At 34.1% G+C, this 19,552-nt stretch overlaps 1 protein-coding gene across 9 annotated transcripts in view; it reads right to left on the reverse strand.

Annotated features, from left to right (window-relative positions):
* Window positions 1–19,552, reverse strand: part of KDM6A (lysine demethylase 6A) — a 206,103-nt gene that overhangs the window by 62,045 nt on the left and 124,506 nt on the right. For all 9 annotated transcript variants that reach the window (XM_022556398.3, XM_022556394.3, XM_022556389.3 and 6 more), the window contains 2 exons: window positions 13,401–13,455; window positions 9,106–9,140 (listed from right to left, as the gene is read on the reverse strand). In XM_022556398.3, the coding sequence (XP_022412106.1) occupies window positions 9,106–9,140; window positions 13,401–13,455 (90 nt within the window). The remainder of the gene's footprint in view (window positions 1–9,105; window positions 9,141–13,400; window positions 13,456–19,552) is intronic.

Genomic DNA, 19,552 nt, shown 5'->3' on the forward strand with positions numbered 1-19,552 from the left:
CAATAGGAAATTAATGAAAACCAGCCATGAAATGACTCAGATGTTGAAATTGCAAATAATTTTAAAGCAGCTATTTTAACAATGTTCACAGATGAAAAGGAAAACATAATCATAAGGAATGAATGGACCAAAAATCAGAGCACGTAAAGAGAAATTAAAAGAGAAACACAAGGAAATTCTAGAACTGAAAAATACTAATTTGAAATTTTAAAAAAAAGTTACTGGAAGGACTGAATAGCAGATTAAAGACTTAATTGGAGTCCAAGAAGGAGAAGAGAGAAAGAATGGGGCAGAAAAAATATTGACAATGGCTGAGAACTTTACAGAAGTGATGACATCAAAATCCCATATCCAAAAGGCTAAAAAAACCACAAGTAGTATAAATATAAAGGAAAAACCAATACCTAACTACATCATAGTCGCATACTTAAGAACCAAATGTAATGAGAAGAACCTTGAAAGCAGCCAGAGAAAAACCACAAAATACAAAGGAAACAATGACAGCCAACTTTATGTAACCATATCAGTAACTGAATTAAATATAAATGGACTAGATATTCAAACAACAGAGACTGCCAGACAGATTTACAAAAGTGAAAGAAAGCCAAAACCACAGTACTTGTAAGATATGCACTTTTTCATATAAGGATTCAAACAGGCTGAAATAAAAGGATGGGAAAAGATACCATGTAAACTGTAAGTATTAGAAAGCTGAAGTGACTAGATTCAGATCAGATTAAGAAGGCTTCAAGGCAAAGAGTATATTACCAGAGAGAAAGAGGAATGTTTCATAATGATAAAGGACATATCAGGATGAGATAATAACAAGGCTTCTAAATAAATGAAGACTGTACAGAATTAACACTGATAAAATACAATTAATCTACATAATTTATTCCAATTTCACCAACTGTCCCACGTATATCCTTTTTCTGGTCCAGGATCTAACTTAAAATCCCATGCTGTGTTAAATTAGCATGTCTCTTTACCATCCTCTAATCTGGGACAGATTCTCAGTCTCTGACTTTCATTACCTTGACACTTAAAGCAGCGGTCCCCAACCTTTTTGGCACCAGGGACCGTTTTCGTGGAAGACAATTTTTCCACAGACTGGGGATGGGGGTGGGGGTGGGTGGGTGGGGTGTGTTCCCAGGAGGTAATGCGAGCCATGGGGGGGGGGGGGGGGTTCAGGCGGTAATGCCAGCAATGGAGGAGCTGCAGATGAAGCTTCGCTCACTCGCCCTGCGGCTCACCTCCTGCTGTGTGGCCCAGTTCCTAATAGGGGTTGGGGCCCCCTGACTTAAAGTACTAGCTAATTATTTTGAAGAATGGCCCTTTCAAATTAGTAAGCACCTTGTGGAAAGATATTCAACATTCCTCATATATTAATTAATTAAAATTCTACAGTAAGAAAAAGGTGACCCCTTTCCCCGTTTATTTATTCAATTATTCATTTATAGCAATATGAATATATTTTATTCTATATCTTATATACCATTATTATAATTGTTTCTAAACTTGTGTCAGATTTGGTGATTAGAAACCCCATTTCCCTCAAGTTGGCTTCTTTATCTTTCCACATGCCCATCATTTTCTAAGCACTTCCTTACTTTTTGGCACCATGAAATGTTCCAGGGATCATCTAGTAGTTTCTCTGCCTAAGCCCTGGAATTACCCACTTCTCCCCAAGAATTCCTGATTCCTTTTATTGAAGAATTGGATTTAGAAACAAAGATCTGGGTGCTAGTACATTCACTGCTGCCAAGGTGGGTCACTGCTTCTAGGCCCTTGCAGCAAACAGCTAGGAAATATATTAATGTATACACACACACACACACACACACACACACACACACTCACTCTCTCTCTCTCTCACGTCTCTATTTCTATCCAACTATTTCCATAAATAACCTATGTTCATAGTGATCCCTCCAATTCTAATCCAACAACACAGAATTCAGTCTAGCCTTTCTTCTTTTCTTACTTGTAAGTTCTCTGACACTGAAAATCTGGTCCTCATTATCCACAATACATTTACTTAATTGTTTACCCCTAATATTTACATAAAATAGTTGCAGAATTTCTATCCATATCCCTGTGAGAAAGTAACTGTAGTGGAAGATTTGTTTACAGTTCTTTTGTCTCTAGCTTTACACTATAGAGTCAAAATACTATTCTCCAAAGTTATTTAGCTTAGTTCTTTTCATCCCGACCCCTCAGTATACTTATGTTATTCATTTGTAATACAGTTAGGTTCAGTTGCTACTGTTTATTCTATTTTGGGCTAACTCACATTCTGGTTGGTCTTAATTATTCAATGAATTTTGGGGTGGGTATGTGAAACATAACCAGGTTCTAGGAGTTAGAGCTACATAAAAAGTATACTCAAGGTAAGTTCTACTCCCTACTACCCCATTCACAACCATTCCTGGGTAGGTAACCAACCTCACTTGTTTCTGGTTTATCCATTTTCAGTATTACCTGTGCACAAGTGGGACGTGTATCTTGCTTTGCACATAGTTTCTTTCACAAAGGGTAGCATATTACACTTTTATACTTCACATTTTTTCCACCTAACAGTATATCCTGGAAATCATTCCATATAGTGATTTACCTAGGTCTTCCTCATTCTTCTCTAAAGCTGCATGGCACTCCACTGCCTGAATGTACCATGATTTATATGTACAACCATTCTCCTATGTATGGACATTTAGGTTGTTTCCGATGTTTTGCAATCACAAACAATGCTCCAAAAGATATCTTTGTGCCTATATATTTTTATATTTCTGGAGGTATATTTTCAAGGTAGATTCCTAGATTTGGGATTGTTGAGTCAAAAGGTAAGTGTATATAGAGTTTTGCTAGATTACTGCATGTAGTTTTGTTAGATTATTTTGTTCCAGATGGGGTGTACCAGTTTGCATTATCACAGTGCATGAGAGTGCATGTTTCGCTACCATAGCCACTTACACTTTTCACCAATCTGACAGGTAAGAAACTGTATTTCAGTGTGCTTTAATTTGCATTTCTTTAACTGGGTATGTTTGAACACTTTTTCACATGCTTAAGGGCTGTTATATCTTTTTTGGAAAGTGTCTCCTCATGTCATTCTTCCCAGTTTCCTAATGGGTCTTGTTCATTGTCTGTCAAATTTTAAGTTTGTTATATTTCAGGGGTATTAGCCCTTTGTGCTATACGTTGTAAACATTTTCTCCCAGTTTCATAGGTGTCCTTTGAATGTATGGTTTTTTTGTTTTGTTTTTTTGCCATGCAGAAATTATTTTTATGTTGCTCAAACTGATTGGTCATTCTTTTTATTGCCTCTGAATTTTGAGCCACAGTTTAAAAAGCCTTTTTCCTACATCAAGGTTGAAGAAGAATTAATGTTTCTTCTAGTACTTGTACAATATCAATGTTTACATTTTGATCCTAATTCATCTGTAGTAGTTTATTCTTGTGAATAGTTTGTGTTACGGGTCTAATTTTATCTTTTTCCAAATGGCTACCTTATTGTCCCAGAACCATGTATGAATAAATCTACCTTAGCTAAAGGAATGTAAGATATTACCTTTATCATATACTCAATTTCTCTATGTACACTGGATCTATTCCTGGCCTATGATATTTCACTGGTCTATTTGTCTAGTCACATGCCAGTACAATACTTTTAATCATATAGACTTCCTTGTAATATTTTAATATCTAGTAGGGTTAATATAATCCATACAATCCCTACCATCACCGCCAGTGTTATTCTGGCTATCCCAGAATGTTTTTCCTTATCAACTTACCTGACTGCTTTAAAAAGTTTATTAGTAATTTTTACTGATGTTGTATTACATTTAAAAACTAACCTAAATTCCCATGAACATCTTTATACTATTGAGTCATAGTATCTCTTTTAAGTTTATTGTTAAGTATTTAATTACTTTGTTGTTATTATAAATGGCAATATTTTCTGTGTGCTCTCTAATTATTGTTGCTGAAAGCTATTAATTTCTGTATGTGCCTCTAATTGATTTTTCTTGTCTAACTGCATTGGTTAATACCTATAGTACAATAATGAGGAGTAATGAAGACAGAGGACATCCTTTGCCCTGCTCCTGATTTTTGTGAAAATGTCTCTAGTGTTTCCCTTTAAATAAGATACTGACTTTGGAATTAAAGTACATGAATTTTATCATGATAGGAAAGTAACCCTTAATTCCTATGTCCAAGAGTAATTTTAGTTGGGAATGGGTATTGAGTTTATCAAAGGCTTCTTCAGCATCTATGATGATAGTGACTTGTTTTTACCTTTAGCTCTATTATTATGATGCATGATATTAATAGATTTCCTAATATTCAATCAGCCTTGTATTCCCAGAATGAATACCACTTGGTCATAGTATATTATTTGCTTAATGAGGTAACAGATTGTTTGCTAATATTTTACTTAGTATTTTTATACCAATATTCATCAGTGATAATAGTTTGTATATTGATTCTTTTTTGTACTGTCTTTATCAGGTTTAGGCATCAATGTTACACTTGTTTCAAAAAGGAATGGGGGGAAACAGTATGTCAGTTCCTCAAAAATTTTAACAGAATTACCACATGACCCAGTAATTCCACTTCTGGGGGTATATATCCAAAAAAAAATGGAAAGCTGGGACAAAGACAAATATTTGCACATTCATGTTCACAGCAGCATTATTCACAACAGGCAAAAGTTGGAAGCCACACGAGTGTCCACTGACAGATGAGTGGATAAACCAAATGTGGTGTATACATACAATGAAATATTATTCAGCCTTTAAAAGGAATGGAATTCTGGCACATGCTACAATATATACAAACCTTAAAGATATTATGCTAAGAGAAATAAGCCAGACACAAAAAGACAAATACTGTATCATTCCACTTACATGAGGTACCTAGAATAGTCAAACTCATAGAGACAAAAAGTAGAATAGTGGTCGCCAGGGGCTGGGGGGAGGGAGGAATGAGGAGTTATTCTTTAATGGGTACAGAGTTTCAGCCTGGGATGATGAAAAAGTTCTGGAGATGGATGGTGGTGATAGTTGCACAATAATGCGAATGTACTTAATGCCACTGAATTGTATACTTAATAAATGGCTAAAATGGTAATGTCAGGTATATTTTACAATTAAATAAAAAAGAAGACACCAAAGAACTGTGGCCTGTAGTTAATGTTTGGAAGCAGATTTTTTGTTTCCATTATATTGTAAAAATATGCTATAGAGTCAGTAAGTGCAGAAAGGACTTTAATTATTATCAAACACGTAAGTCTCTCAAGGTCAGATTAAAAGCTGTTATAAGCCCCCTATCCCTCTCAAAAAAAGGAAAAGAAATGAGAAAGTTTCTCCCCATTTCTAGTGGTCTGGCATAATCTATAGAGTGCTAGAATTATCTGGTATTTAAAGGCTTCGTAGAATTCCCCTGTAAAACCATCCGGGCATGGTACTTTCTCTGTAGGGCGTTACTTAATTTTCTCTGTTTCTTTTTATGAAAATTGGCTTTTTATAACTTTCCTAACTCTAATGAGGTCAATTTCTCTAATCTGTATTTCCCTGGGAAACAGTCCACTTTAAGTTTTCAAATTCATTTGCATACACGTCTGCTAAGCTGTACTTGTATGACTGTACTAATTTCTTCTGTTTCCATGGTTATCTTACTTTATGTATCTGTGCTTTATCTCTCATTTATCCTCCTGATCAAGTTAGTTTGTGGTTTATCTATTTTGTTAATTTTTTTCAGAATATAAGGTTTTGACCTATTAATTAGATCTACTGTTTTTCTCTCCTTTTCACACTATTTCTTTCAAAAAAAAAAATCTTTCTTCCTCACAATACTGTTTTCCTTACCATGATTGTTGTTTGTTTTGTTAACATATTTCTTCACACTGAACTAATCTTGAATTCATGGAATAAACCCTAGGTAATCATGACATACTTACTGTATCTTTAAATGTCAGCTGGAATTTATTTTTCCTTCTTTAGAATTTTTGGATGTGTACAATATGCATAAATGAAACCAGTCTACAGTGTTTCAGTAATAAACTACTGCTAGTTAGAAGACAATGTTAAAAATGAAACTAGTAATTCTTATCAACAGTGTTATTCATAATAACATTATTTGTAACTATCTCTCAAGGGAGAATAGTTAAATTAGCTACAGTACATCTCTGCAAAGGGATATATTATAATACAGCTCTACATGTACTGACAGGGAATGATTTCCAAAATATAGTACTAAGTTAAAAAAACCAATTTAAACAAGATCAAGAGAGAACATATATAATGGGTTATTATTTCAATAAAATAAAAAACAAATATATGTGCAAGCATATATATGGATTTGCTTATATATACACTGAGATTCTCTGGAAGGATATAAAACACACTGCTTATGGTGGTTGGTGGCTTTCGGGAGGGGAATAGGTGGCCAGGGAAAAGGAGGGAGGATACTACACTGTATTCTTGCAGGCACTTTCATTTTGGATTATCTACTCAAAAATAAGTAACACTGTAATAACAAAACTAAAAGGGAGAAATCCTTTACCTTTAATCTTTAAAGGTTATTTAGAATTTAGATGGTGACTTGTTCAAGTTATTTCATTAAAATCAAGAAAAAGAAATGAAGGCCAGTGAATACTATTATTACTATTAGGGAAAAAAATGGTTCTGCGGGTCTCAGCTAATAAAATGGGAAAGGTAAATTAAATAATTGATATAAATATCCAATAATTCATAATATATTTACTTGGAGATATGACATTATACAGAGAAACAAAATTATCTTTATTTAGATAATCTAAGAATGGGTGTGGGTGAGTTGACATGACATCTCATTAAAATTACCCAAACCTAAACAGAACTACCATATGATCCAGCAATCCCACTTCTGGGTACAGGTATATTACCAAAGGAAACAAAACCATTATCTTGATGAGATATCTGTACTCCTATGTTCACTGCAGGATTAATCACAAGAGCCAAGAATGGAAACAACCTAAGTGTCTGTCTCCAGATGGATCAAGAAAATGTGGTATATAAATACAATGGAATGATATTTCAGCCTTAAAAAAAGGAAATCCTGTCATTTGTGACAACCTAGGTAAACCTGGAAGGAATTATGCTAAGTGAAATAAACCAGACAGAGAAAGACACATACTGTATGATATCACTTAAATGTGGATTCTTTTTAAAAAGGGGTGGGGGTGGGGAGTTAAACTCATAGAAAAGACAGTAGAAAGGGTTGCCAGGGGGTGGGGTGGAAGAAATAGGGAAAGGTTGGTAAAAGGGTACAAACTTCCAGTTACAAGACGAATAAGGTCTGAGGATCTAACATATAATATGATGACTATAGTTGATAACACTGTATTGTACAAATGAAGTTTGTTAAGACAATCAAACTTAATTGTTCTCACTGCCCCCACTTTAGAGATGTGAGGGGATGGGTGTGTTAATTAACTCAGTGCGGGAAATCATACATATATCAAATCATCACATTGTATACTTTGTAGGTAAGCCTTTTGTTTCCCTTAATTTTTCACCTGAAAATAAAAATCCTTGTTATAAGCACTGGAGTAGAGATTTTTCAATCCTTTCATATGCTTACAGTGTCATCTTCCTGTCATCTAATAATTATATACTCTGCCTAGCACAAACTTTGTTCTTTTTGTTTTGCTTAATCTTAATGGGCACTAAAATTTATCAAATGAAAGAATCAGTGGGGGGAGGGTCCTGTACCCACATTACCTTCACGAAATAAAAAAAAATAACACCAACAGACAACTTCTCATCAGAAACAATGAAAACCAAAAGACAATGGAATGTAAATTTTAAAGTGGTCAAATAAAAATAATCAAATAGAATTCCATCTCAAGCGAAAAACATTCATTAAAAAGAAAGGCGAGATAACATCTGCTTTACCTAATGACAGACCAGGGAAATCTCACTAAGAACTAGAAAAGCTGGGAAAAAATCAGAGCTCATCCTTTTGAAGACAGCAGAGATCTCCTGAGGTAATGAAAACAGAAGGAGTTAAGACTCCAGGGAAAGAACTTTGGAGAGGAAGCTTATTTCTATAGCTGCTTTCACCCTGGGGCCTTTACTGATTTGGCAAAAATCAGCAGTTGGCAGGAAGCTGGGATTAGCGTTGGCAGGTAAAGACTCTGATCCACAACATGAATGTAATTCTCAAATGCATCCTCTCAAGGTGGATAAAATCCCTAGATTAGTAGAGTATCCAAACCTGAGTGTGCATCAATTCTGAGTCAGTGGATGTGCGCGCATGTGTGCGTGCGAGTACGCACAGGGGCGGGAAGGGTAGGCGGGCGCACAGATGGAGGTGTCCAGGAAACAGATGTTAATTGTTTAGACCACCCCATGGTGGCTCTGAAACAAAACAGACCTTAGAAATTATGTAGAAATATAACAGTATTTTTTTCCTAAAAAGCTGTTATAAAAATTGTTTTTTTGGGTAAACTATGATTACCTAATATTTAGCCTCATACCAACTTATGCCTGATTTTCCATACCACTGCCTACCTAGACTAAATGTCTGTTTTATGTCCTTTACCATATAACTAAGCAAAATCTGCCATACATAAAAATAAAATGTTCTAAAATTAAACTAAAAGTTTTTTAAATACAGCAGCCATAAAAGTAATGGTAATGACATCAAGAGGTTACTAATATGCCTTTCAAACAGTGATACGTAGAAGGGATATTTTAATCTTAAGAAAAAGTGAAACTAAAAACAATGCATTATAACAACCATCTATAAACATTTCGAAAAGAAAACTAGGCATTTCACATCAAGAATAAGAGAAATCTTCTTAAATACAGCCATTTAAGCCTGCAGATAGTTTGAATTTAGAGGCAAATCATACTGAATGAAACGTCTTTGTACACAACAAGCACTCTGTATAATAACTGTAACACTAAAGCAAAATCTTGACCACATTTAATGAGTATAAAATGTATGTAAGAAGTAATGCCCAGAGCTCCATTAAATTATCTGTATATCTGATTCCACTTAAAATGGTATGGGTGATCATTTTTGTTTGTTTTAAGTAACCTAAGTTAAAACACTTACCTGGGTTTCATATAAGTGGGCAATGTGAAATTGAACTGCAAAGATGATGGAAAACAAAAATCAATAATAATACAGCAGTGTCTGGGTAAATTTAATTAAGAATATAAAATGTAAAATATAAGCACCATCTCTACTACACAGATTTAAGTAATTATAGAACATAACTTTTATTTTTAGTAACAGAATATACAAATATACACGAACATGATAAGAAACCACATGTATTCACTGTTGTCAATGTAATTATTAAAATTAATATTAAAATCTATAGCAAGTGGGTATACTTCTTACAAAGTTCAAAATGGCAACATTAAACAAATGAAGAAAACTTTTATAACCTATACATTTCAAAACATGGTATTTAAAACCTGAGTTACAAGTCAAAAAAGAAAAAGTGTTTGATTAAAACAACAACAAAAATACTCTCCAATTTTTTCCTTATACCATATTTCATATCAATGTTTATAAAGAAGTCATAGACAAGGATGACACTAGTAATAACACATAGAGGAAATAAGTTGCATTTCTCTATGAGTTCTTCATAATCTTTTTTTAAAGTCAAACCACTTGGAAGGCAAGAATAGTAAACAGTCTCAACATTAACAAGTATCTCTTGAAAATCAAATAAAAATATACGTATTGCAGCTTCTGTTTTCAACTCTTCCTGATACTGCACCACCAGAATATGAATGATTCAACAAAAGCAACAATGAACCAGGAATCAAAACTGGATTCTGGTTTACTTAAATAATATGATTTTCATCCTTCAATGACAAATCTTTTTTTCAATGTTCTATCTACCTGGATTTCATAGTTGAATTTCAAGGAGTCTGGGAGCCTTTCAAAATTATATGCATAATATATATGTGGACCTTTAAAAACAATGTCCACAGCTATCATCAATTTCTCATCGTCATCATAAACTAACTCTCTCACTGACTCCCATAACTGTAAGAGTCACCTGGGAGGCTTACTAAAAATAGAGATCCCTGAGATTATATTCAGTGATCCCAGGCAAGGCCTGGAAAAGTGCCTTTTTATTTAGTTCTGCAAGGGATTCTGATACCTATTCCTAGACCAGCACCTGGGAACAGCTGAAGTAAGTAAGCATAAACACCAAAACAAAATATATAATGAACTTTAATATCAAACAACATTTTTGGATCAACAGTAAAGTACTGCCCTCTCCATATATAATCATTAAATATCGTATGTTAAATAATCAGAAATGAGGCAAAATAAAAACATCACCTTTAAAAGTTGAAAACCAACATTTTGTGAAAAGCACATAAAAATAATAATAAAAGTTCTACAGATATAAATATCCCCTTTACTTATATCTGTTTAGGGGTTTTCTTATTTCCTAGTCCCCTTTTCCAACACAGCTCCCTTGAGAGTTCCAGTCCATCTCACCTCACTACATCATTAGAGGGAGGCCGGGTTACAGGTTAAGAGAATGAGGAAGAGATGGAAAATCTATGCCCTTCTCCCCTGAATCTTCCTACTCCTCTAACAAAGGTGACATGGAAAGGTCACATGGAAGAAAAGATCAGCAGCACGGTGGCATTCTATTACCATCCCAAACTTCCTCCAGGCTCAGCAAGGGCTTTCCTATCCCATGAGTTACTAAATCCAGTATCATCTTTTGTGGTATGAAAACCAATCTATATTTAAATTCTTAAAAGTCCTCTTCAAAGTGGAACATAACCATACAACTAAGAAAAAGCTCCACTTGGCAAGTCTCAATTAGAGGTAGAAATTTTTAACAAATATTGCCATAAAACATTCTGAAATTAAACTTTTTTCAGAAATTAATACATTATTTTTAGAATTAATAGAATTAATTAAATCTAGAAGGAACAATTTTATCCCAAGGGGCAATCATATGAGAAGGCTCACATCACCATGATTCTACTTTCAAAACACAAACTGTAATTAACCCCTCTTAAATAGCTCTAGAAGAGGCCAGTGTATCTACTTATTTTCTTTAATTGCATAAATGAATTGTGCCATAAAACAGAAATCTCATACAGACTTTTTTTTAAAGCTCACTTTACTTTCTAAAATCTTCTGAACTTTGTAGCACGACAAAGTAACATGGAAGATTTCAAAAAACAGTCAACGTCTGTGGCATATCTAAATAGGTAATGATATAAAAAATTTGAAGAGAAATAAGTTTTACAAAGATAATAAAGAGCCTGATGTTTAAACAGGAATAATATCTAGCTCAAATTAAGTAGTCTGTGTTTGCTAGTGCTCTGTGAGACATCAGCCATTATTACCATGGTTATCAAGTAGCTATGTTGATTGTCAAAAATAAACTACCCAGGGCTTCCCTGGTGGCACAGTGGTTGAGAGCCTGCCGATGCAGGGGACACGGGTTCGTGCCCCGGTCCGGGAAGATCCCACATGCCACGGAGTGGCTGCGCCCGTGAGCCATGGTCGCTGAGCCTGCGTGTCCGGAGCCTGTGCTCCGCAACGGGAGAGGCCACAACAGTGAGAAGCCCGCGTACCGCAAAAAAATAAAAAAATAAACTACCCAAATCAACTGAACTATAATGGCCTAATGTCTCTAAATAAGGCACATGCCCTTTGCATTACAGTGACCAACCTTTTAGCACTCAAAGTTCTGAGTCTGGGGAAACGCCTCAGTCCTGTGCAAAACAGGACATTGGTCACCCTCCCTCTTATTTCCCTTCTCAATAACCAACAGAAAGAGAGTCGTGGTAAGCTCGAAAATGTATCCATGATTGTTCAAACTGTCCTCTTCAAATTCAACAAGATCTGCCCTGTGGTACTCATTCTACATAGGTGTTTTCCTTCAGGAGCAATGATCTACAAGTAAGATTTAACTTCAACAGAGTAGAATAAAATGAGGATTTACAAAATTTATTAGTTTGAAATTTATGTGACGTCCCTCTAAGGTTATCATTCAAACTGACAAGTACGTATGAAAGTTAGTTTTTAGGCACTAGCTACAATCAATTAAAGGAAAATCAGATTTTTTTTTATTCCTATAAATTAATTTTAAAAGGTTTTAAGGGTTTATATTCTAGATGGTTTATATAACCTGGATATATAATTAAGGAAAAAGTATAAAAAATTAACATTTTATAAATTAATATATCAATGAGTTAAATCCTTTTTCTAATTTATCCTCATCTTAGAAACTAAAATATTGCTGCATTTGTTACCTTCCCACCATTTGTTCTGGAAATACACTGATCAGTACTAAATCCTGAGTTTCATTTAAAGAAAATAGAATTCTTTTAAGTTTTCTCAGAAAATTACATTTAGTAGAATTATGAGATAATTAGTCTGGTCTAGATAATGATTTAATCCACACTATGTCTTAATTCATGTTATATGCAAGTTATATTCAAATTTCTACCATTCTTTTCACTGATTCAATCATTTGGGGGCGTTTTTACCACTGAGACTTCTCTTCACTAAACTCCTTTCTATATGATTAAAAAATGAAGTCACTTACAGCAAAATACTGACTCTGTAAAACCTAGAATCTTTCGACTGATCTGAAATTTTCATGAAGAATGACTCAATTTTTCATACACTCTAATTATAAATTTTATTGTTCAATTAAGAAAGTTTTAAAGAAATCCAGCTTGAATCCAATGCATATTCTTTAAACTTTTATTGGCTACCTTAAAGTACACTAAATAAATATGCCAACACATATATATTGATAAACACATCATAATCAACCCAATCTGCTTTTGGAAAGAAACATACATAGAAGCAGAAAATGTCTATAGAAAACCACTGTATCAGAACATGCTTCACACATTCTTTTTTAATTAACTGAAAAATCTCACCTCAATCTTTATGTGTGATGCTTAAAACTATAATAGAAAGTCAAAGTATATCTTCATAATTACCAATAATTTTAATACCACAAAGCCCGAATCAGTGAGCTAACACTTAAGAATCTTTGTATACTCAGTTTTCCTAAAAGATTGGCAAACCCTGTTTTTAATCCCCCCAAGTCATCTACAATGTAATTAATACACAAATAATCAATCTTGTTCACTAGCACAGATAATTTAATTCAACAACCCAGTTCACTGGCATATCTATTTTAGACACAGGCTGCTGCTCATAATAACTGGTCTCACATGTTCCATTTGTACAAGTAGCCATGGCAACAAATACAGTTAGATTCAACAATTCTAGGGAAAAAAATTACACAGGATTTATGACTATTATTATTATTACTATTATTTGCCATGAAGTGATCTGAACACATGCAGAGAACTATGGTACTTAATAATACTTACTTTCAGCATTGGACAAAGTGCAGGGATTACAGTCAACCAAAGCTAACTGAAAATGCTGCAAGAAGAGAGTGAGAAAATTAATGCACTAAATTCAATCATATAAATGTATTTGAAAATAATCTTCAGGTATATAAGGTCTAATATAATAATGAAACTATGCTATGCAAATAAAACATACTAGACAACCAACTAGCATTACCTTGAACATTTACTGCTGGCAACAAACATGTTGCTGAATATTTTCTTCAAACAGTTGAGAATGGAGAATTGGGGTAAGAATTAACTTGATATCAAGTTATCCTACATAAATTTTGTTTATATGGAAAAAGAATCAGGTTTTTAAGTCTTCTAGTAAATAGGAAGTATTAGGTATAGAACACATCAAATAGAAAACATCATTATTTTAAAAACTGAAAGTAAAAGTTCAATGGCATTAATGTATTAAACACCACTATCTCAAAATGATGTGAATGTTTTTTAAAAAAATGACTATGAGAATTGTCATAAAGGGTAAAACTATCTGCCTTTACTGATTCTTCAATAATTACTGTATTTAGTGTATTTTAAAAGTATGTGAAGTACCACAAAGAATGCATCAAATAGCCACACAAAACCAATGCACATAAAGAAAACCACTGATACACATTTCAGCAAACTAAAGGGAGATGAGGGAGTAGGGTGGGGATGGCATGACCTCATAGTTTCATTTCTAGTATCTAAACCAGATGCAAAATAGATGTACCTATTAAGACATAAATCAGCAGAAATAACTATCAATTATGATCATCAACCCCCAAACCTGAAGATGCCATAGTAAAATATCTAGCACCCATCCATCCTTGCAACCAACAGAAATGAAATGCAATTATCCTTTTAGAATGTACATGCTATTATATGTGTAGGCAATAATAAACCACTAATAATTTACAGCATCCACTTGTAATAATGTCATATAAGCCTGCCCCCCCCAAATACATGTCAAACTCAAGGTGTAACACTTATAAGAATACAAATCATCAACAAGAACACTGGACGCCATCTGGTATCTAGTGTATCAACATTAAATCTGCTATATAAACTAAGAGAAGGCATACAAGTAATAGAAATGGTATAAAATATTTAAAATTTAAAAAAGGTGAATCTCTTTGAACTCTTCTAAAAAATATTTCCAGAAATGTATATTCAAATTTTCTGAGTCTCCACAAATTTTTACCATTAAAAGTAATCAAAAGCCAAAGTATACACCATTTTCTAAAAATTACCACTCCTGTCCACAATCCAAATGCCTAAAGAGTTATATTTTTTTAACTGCTGGATAAACTGAAAATTGATATGTACAATGACAACTTCTAGATATAAGCCCAAAAAGAACTTTCTTTATCAAAACTTTCTTATCAAGAGGAATCAGCAGCAGCAAGCTTTTAGTACTGTATTTCAGAACAGAATCAACAAAACTGCACTTGGTCAACTAGAACCCTCAATTAACAAAAATAATGTCAGCTACCAAGTGTTACAGTGAAAGAAAAATTAGAAGGCATAATATGGTATGAATCAGTAGTTATTACATTCATTCACGAATGTCTGTTATGTGCTTGCATAATTAGGCTAGCCTACATTTGCAGTACTCTTAACATTTAAGGGTTGTAATATTCTGAATGGGCAAGCTACTAACTAAATGACTATGACCCTTAAATGTTAAATATTTAATCCATTCAACAAATACTTCAAGGCCCTATAATGTCCTTAGGACAATGCAGATACTAGGGACACAATGATCAACAAACCAAGAGTGAAAAATTATTTGCCGTGATTGACCGAATGAAAAAAAATCCAACATCTGAACACTTCTAGAACTGCTTTTATTTTCCCCTGGCCTACAAAGCAGATTGTATGTCCTCAAACATCCTTTTAGTGTGCTACCACAGCAATAGAAAACAGACTATTTTAAAAAGTGAGTACTATGAGAGCAAAGCACGCTTTATAACCAGTTGTTTTCCTCTAGACAAAAAGAGGCACAGAAGCCACACATTCAGACTGTACTACATTTCTAAGCCTAATCTATCCTGCCAGCATAAATTAATATTTAGATAAAAGAAGACAGACCTTTCCTAGCTGAGCCAAAGGATACAAACTGACCTGCAAAAAAACACCCTTTAAGATGGCAGTATTTTAGTTTTGCTATTTCACTGAAATCCCACGAAGAGCAGAGATGCATAATTCGAATTGCCCAACCTACATTTCATCTATCAATATTCAAGGTCCTGCAGCGAAAACTGGCAGAAGTAGCTCTGGACCATGTTTTATATAATTATCAATCAATCTTAAAATCAGCAATGAAGTCACTGACGCACCATTTCAAACCCCAAATATCATGAAATATTAAACATTTCCAAACCACAATGATGTCTAAAAATTAACTCAGCAAAAGAGTACATATTCAAAAACAGGCCTGTGAGAATGAAAGAACTTACAGAATAACTACTTAAGTTTAAGAAACTAAGAACAGCCACACAAAACCACCCCACATAAAGAAAACCACTGACACACCTTTCAGTAAACTAAAGGGAGATGAGGGACTAGGGTGGGGATGGCATGACTTCGCAGTTTCATTTCCAGTATCTAAACCGGATGCAAAATAGATGTATCTTTAACATATAAACCAGGAGAAATAACTATCAACTATGATAATCAGCCCCAAACCTTGAAGATGCCATGGTAAAATATCTAGCACCCATCGCTGCAACCAACAGAAAGAGCTAGGAAATAACTGTACCTCACACCGAAATATTGCAGTACTGAAACTGACTACTGCTGTGTGAAATACTTACTACGCAGTAGAGGCTTCTGCAGTTCAAAGACTGTATACAAACCTCAAGGCAGAAAGCATTCTATAGAAAATTAATTTCCAAGCAAGAAGATTTACCTAAGACTTTATTTTTCCTAATGTTAACAGTGATTTCCTTTTAATAGCACTTCTGGTCCAATTTAGTACAAGGTTCAATTCATTACAATTTCTGTTGACATCTTTATCACCAAAGTCACTTTCTCTTTAAAAGGCTTTGACTTGTTCAGTATTTCAAAATAACTTTATTGTATTTTGCTTTCTATACACTAAGGAACTTGATTTCTATCTGGAGGGGGAAATCTATATTGATGTAAAACACACAAAACTTGAGTTTCAAGACTTTATTTCCCTTTAAAGAGTTTTACTTCTAGTTATATAGTCTGTGATTATCTCACAATCTTTTCAACTGTAGAACCCTCCAACTGTATTCCCAACTCTGAAGACAAGCAATGAGATAACTTTTCATAATTGACAAATTATGGTTGTATGCATAAATTATTAATATGGAGCAATGTTTGGATTCCATATCCAATCTTGGATTTTCTGATTCAGTGGGTTGGGGATCACACCCTGTGAACCAGATTAAAGCTTCTACAAATTATTCCAGTGCACAGTCAGGGTTAAATGCCAATATTTAAAACTTGTAAATTGTGTGCTTACCCCCAAAGCCTTACTTCAGTCTATGTAGACAAGGTATGTGTAGTCAATACTGCTGTCTATATTCAATTAAAGCAGACGCAGCTTTTTAGGAATAAAATGTTGGCAACCGGTTTTTACTCTACGCCAGGCACTCTGTTATGGCTATGCATCTACGCAATTCAATAAAAGGCTCACTGAAATTAATGTCCTAATAGAAGCTTAAAAGACAGTTCCATAGCAGACTCCAAAAGATATAGCTGAGGGAAGAAAAGAGGTCCTTCAGGCTGAGGAAACGACTTATGTGTACACAGCCCTTATGAAACAGGGTTTTATGGATGGTTTAAGTGGGAGAAGGGAAGGTGTCAGGCACTCTTGAAGGTCAAAGGTAAATTATTTTTTCTTTTTCATTTTTACAGATCGCCACAATTTTGAAAGTATGATTTAAACCCAACAAACTTAATTCCTAAAACTAATAGTCTATGATAAATGAATGAAACTAGGGAAATGCCTTAGGATGTGACGGTACTTACTTTAGGGATTTAGTCTCTGAAAATAAGATACAGAACTAAAACTGATAAGTTCTGGTAACGTTTATGAGCCACGATGCCTGGCCAAGCTGATCTGATGGAGATTCTCTCAAAGCCCTCAAACTCAGTTCTTCCATTCTCTTTGTAATACAAGATTATTACAAGAGTTTCAAGGAAGGACTCTACTGCACCAATGACTAATAGTTAATGGATCCTGGCAATCATGACTCAAAAGAGGCTCCTTCTTTTCAAGTTTACCAATCTGGTCTCTTCCAAGACTTTCTTTAACAAAAAAGTAAGACAAAAGACATTCTATACTGAAGATGTTCAAATTCTTATTTCTAGCCCTTCTTTTCAGCTCCAAACTTATACTTGTCTATACCAATATCTGATATCCCTCAGGTACCTCCAACTCGATAAACTCCCAAATGACCTATCTCCATTCGGAGGCTTTTCACGTCCCAGTCCCAAAACCTGCTGCTACTTTCTTTATCCCATACTTTAGTTAACAGAAAACTGATTCAAACCAATAAATGGGGAATCTCTACCCACACTGAATCTGTTAATAAATTAACTCCTTTATTAAAACTCCTTAAGACCTCTAGGATGTGTTACCTTTTATCCATGCATCCATGCAGCCATCCTATGAGAACCCATTTATTCTACAGATCTTGCTCACCTTTCTTCCTGTAACTGGGTCCTACCTAATCTCCCAATTCCTCCTTTCTACCACATTTTATAAAAGTACAGGTATGCAACCGATTAGAAATTCTAAAACACTGGTTCTAGTATATGTCTAATCTGTGTACACAAATGATCAGAATATGTACTGACTTAATTTTCAAGTTCTTTAAATCTAGTGTACAATTTGTGTTCATATCAAAATAAGACTAATATGTACACAAATAACAAATACAAAGCAAACATAACATATTTTATAAAGGGGATAATGTAACAATTTGCATTGTAAAATGCTATTTTGGAACGTAACCTTTAAAAAAAATGTGACACTGGATACACTGAATGCTTCATAAAGCTGCATTTGAAGATCAAATATTTACAACCACAAATTTAAGTAGTTATCAGTAAACACCAAAAAATGCTTTTTGATTAGAAACAACTTCTTGTAGTTAAAATGTATTTGAGGAGAGAAACCTGACACGGGAAACCTGGACTCATCGCAACCCCTCAACATCAGAGAGGATGGTTACTACACATCTATGAGCAGTCATGTCCTTTTCAAACATGTATTTGAGGAACTGAAGTACTTCAGCTATTTACACTACTTCACACTTGAAGGTATGTAATAGAACTCAGGGCAGAAATAAATAACAAATGGAAAAACAAAACTGGGCAGGCAGAGTGAAGTGGAGAAAGCATTATTAAGTGGTTAGATAAACCAATTAGCAGATCACCTCATACCAGATAATATCTAGAAAAGATTAAAAGGTAAAGTATAAGTTGATGAACAGCAGAAAAAGGAAACATCAGGGAAAAAATTTCTGTCCACAAGTGAGGAAAAATGGACAGAAGACAAAACAAACAGCAGTAACCATCCTCTGCCAAAAGGAACAGGGACATTACACTCAGGTGAAACCAAGTTCCATTGCCAAAGTGGGAATTGGGGTGGTGATATTTTAAGGTACAAATGTGAAAGTAGTAGATAACTAGATCTAATGCACAGCATAGAGATTACAGTCAACAATACTGTACTATAAACTTCAAAGTTGCTAAGAGACAGATCTTAATTGTTCTCACCAAAAAAAAAAGATAATAATGTGACATGGTAGAGGTGTTAGCTAATGCTATGGTAATGTTTATTTTGCAACATATAAATGTATCAAATCAACACATTATACACACACATTAAACTTACTCAAAGTTGTATGTCAATTATACCTCAATAAAAAATTAAAAAATTTTAAAAGCCTCGAATTTTCAAAAAGCCAGCTGGCAGAGTTAAGCTATTCACCATGATGAAGGAAACAGCGCAGGAGTGGGTTTGGAGAAATAATAGCAACTTTTATTATCTTTAGACAACTGAACTAATAAAAATATGCTGTTAAAGCTTCAACAACAAAAAATATTACAGATATCTTAGAAACTTAAGGCCTGGTTAAAATTAATTTAATAGCTAGTAT

This window comes from Delphinapterus leucas, chromosome X, assembly GCF_059928025.1.
Source record: "Delphinapterus leucas isolate spDelLeu-1000000601 "Yukka" chromosome X, BTC_Dleu_Yukka2, whole genome shotgun sequence".
NCBI lineage: Eukaryota > Metazoa > Chordata > Mammalia > Artiodactyla > Monodontidae > Delphinapterus > Delphinapterus leucas.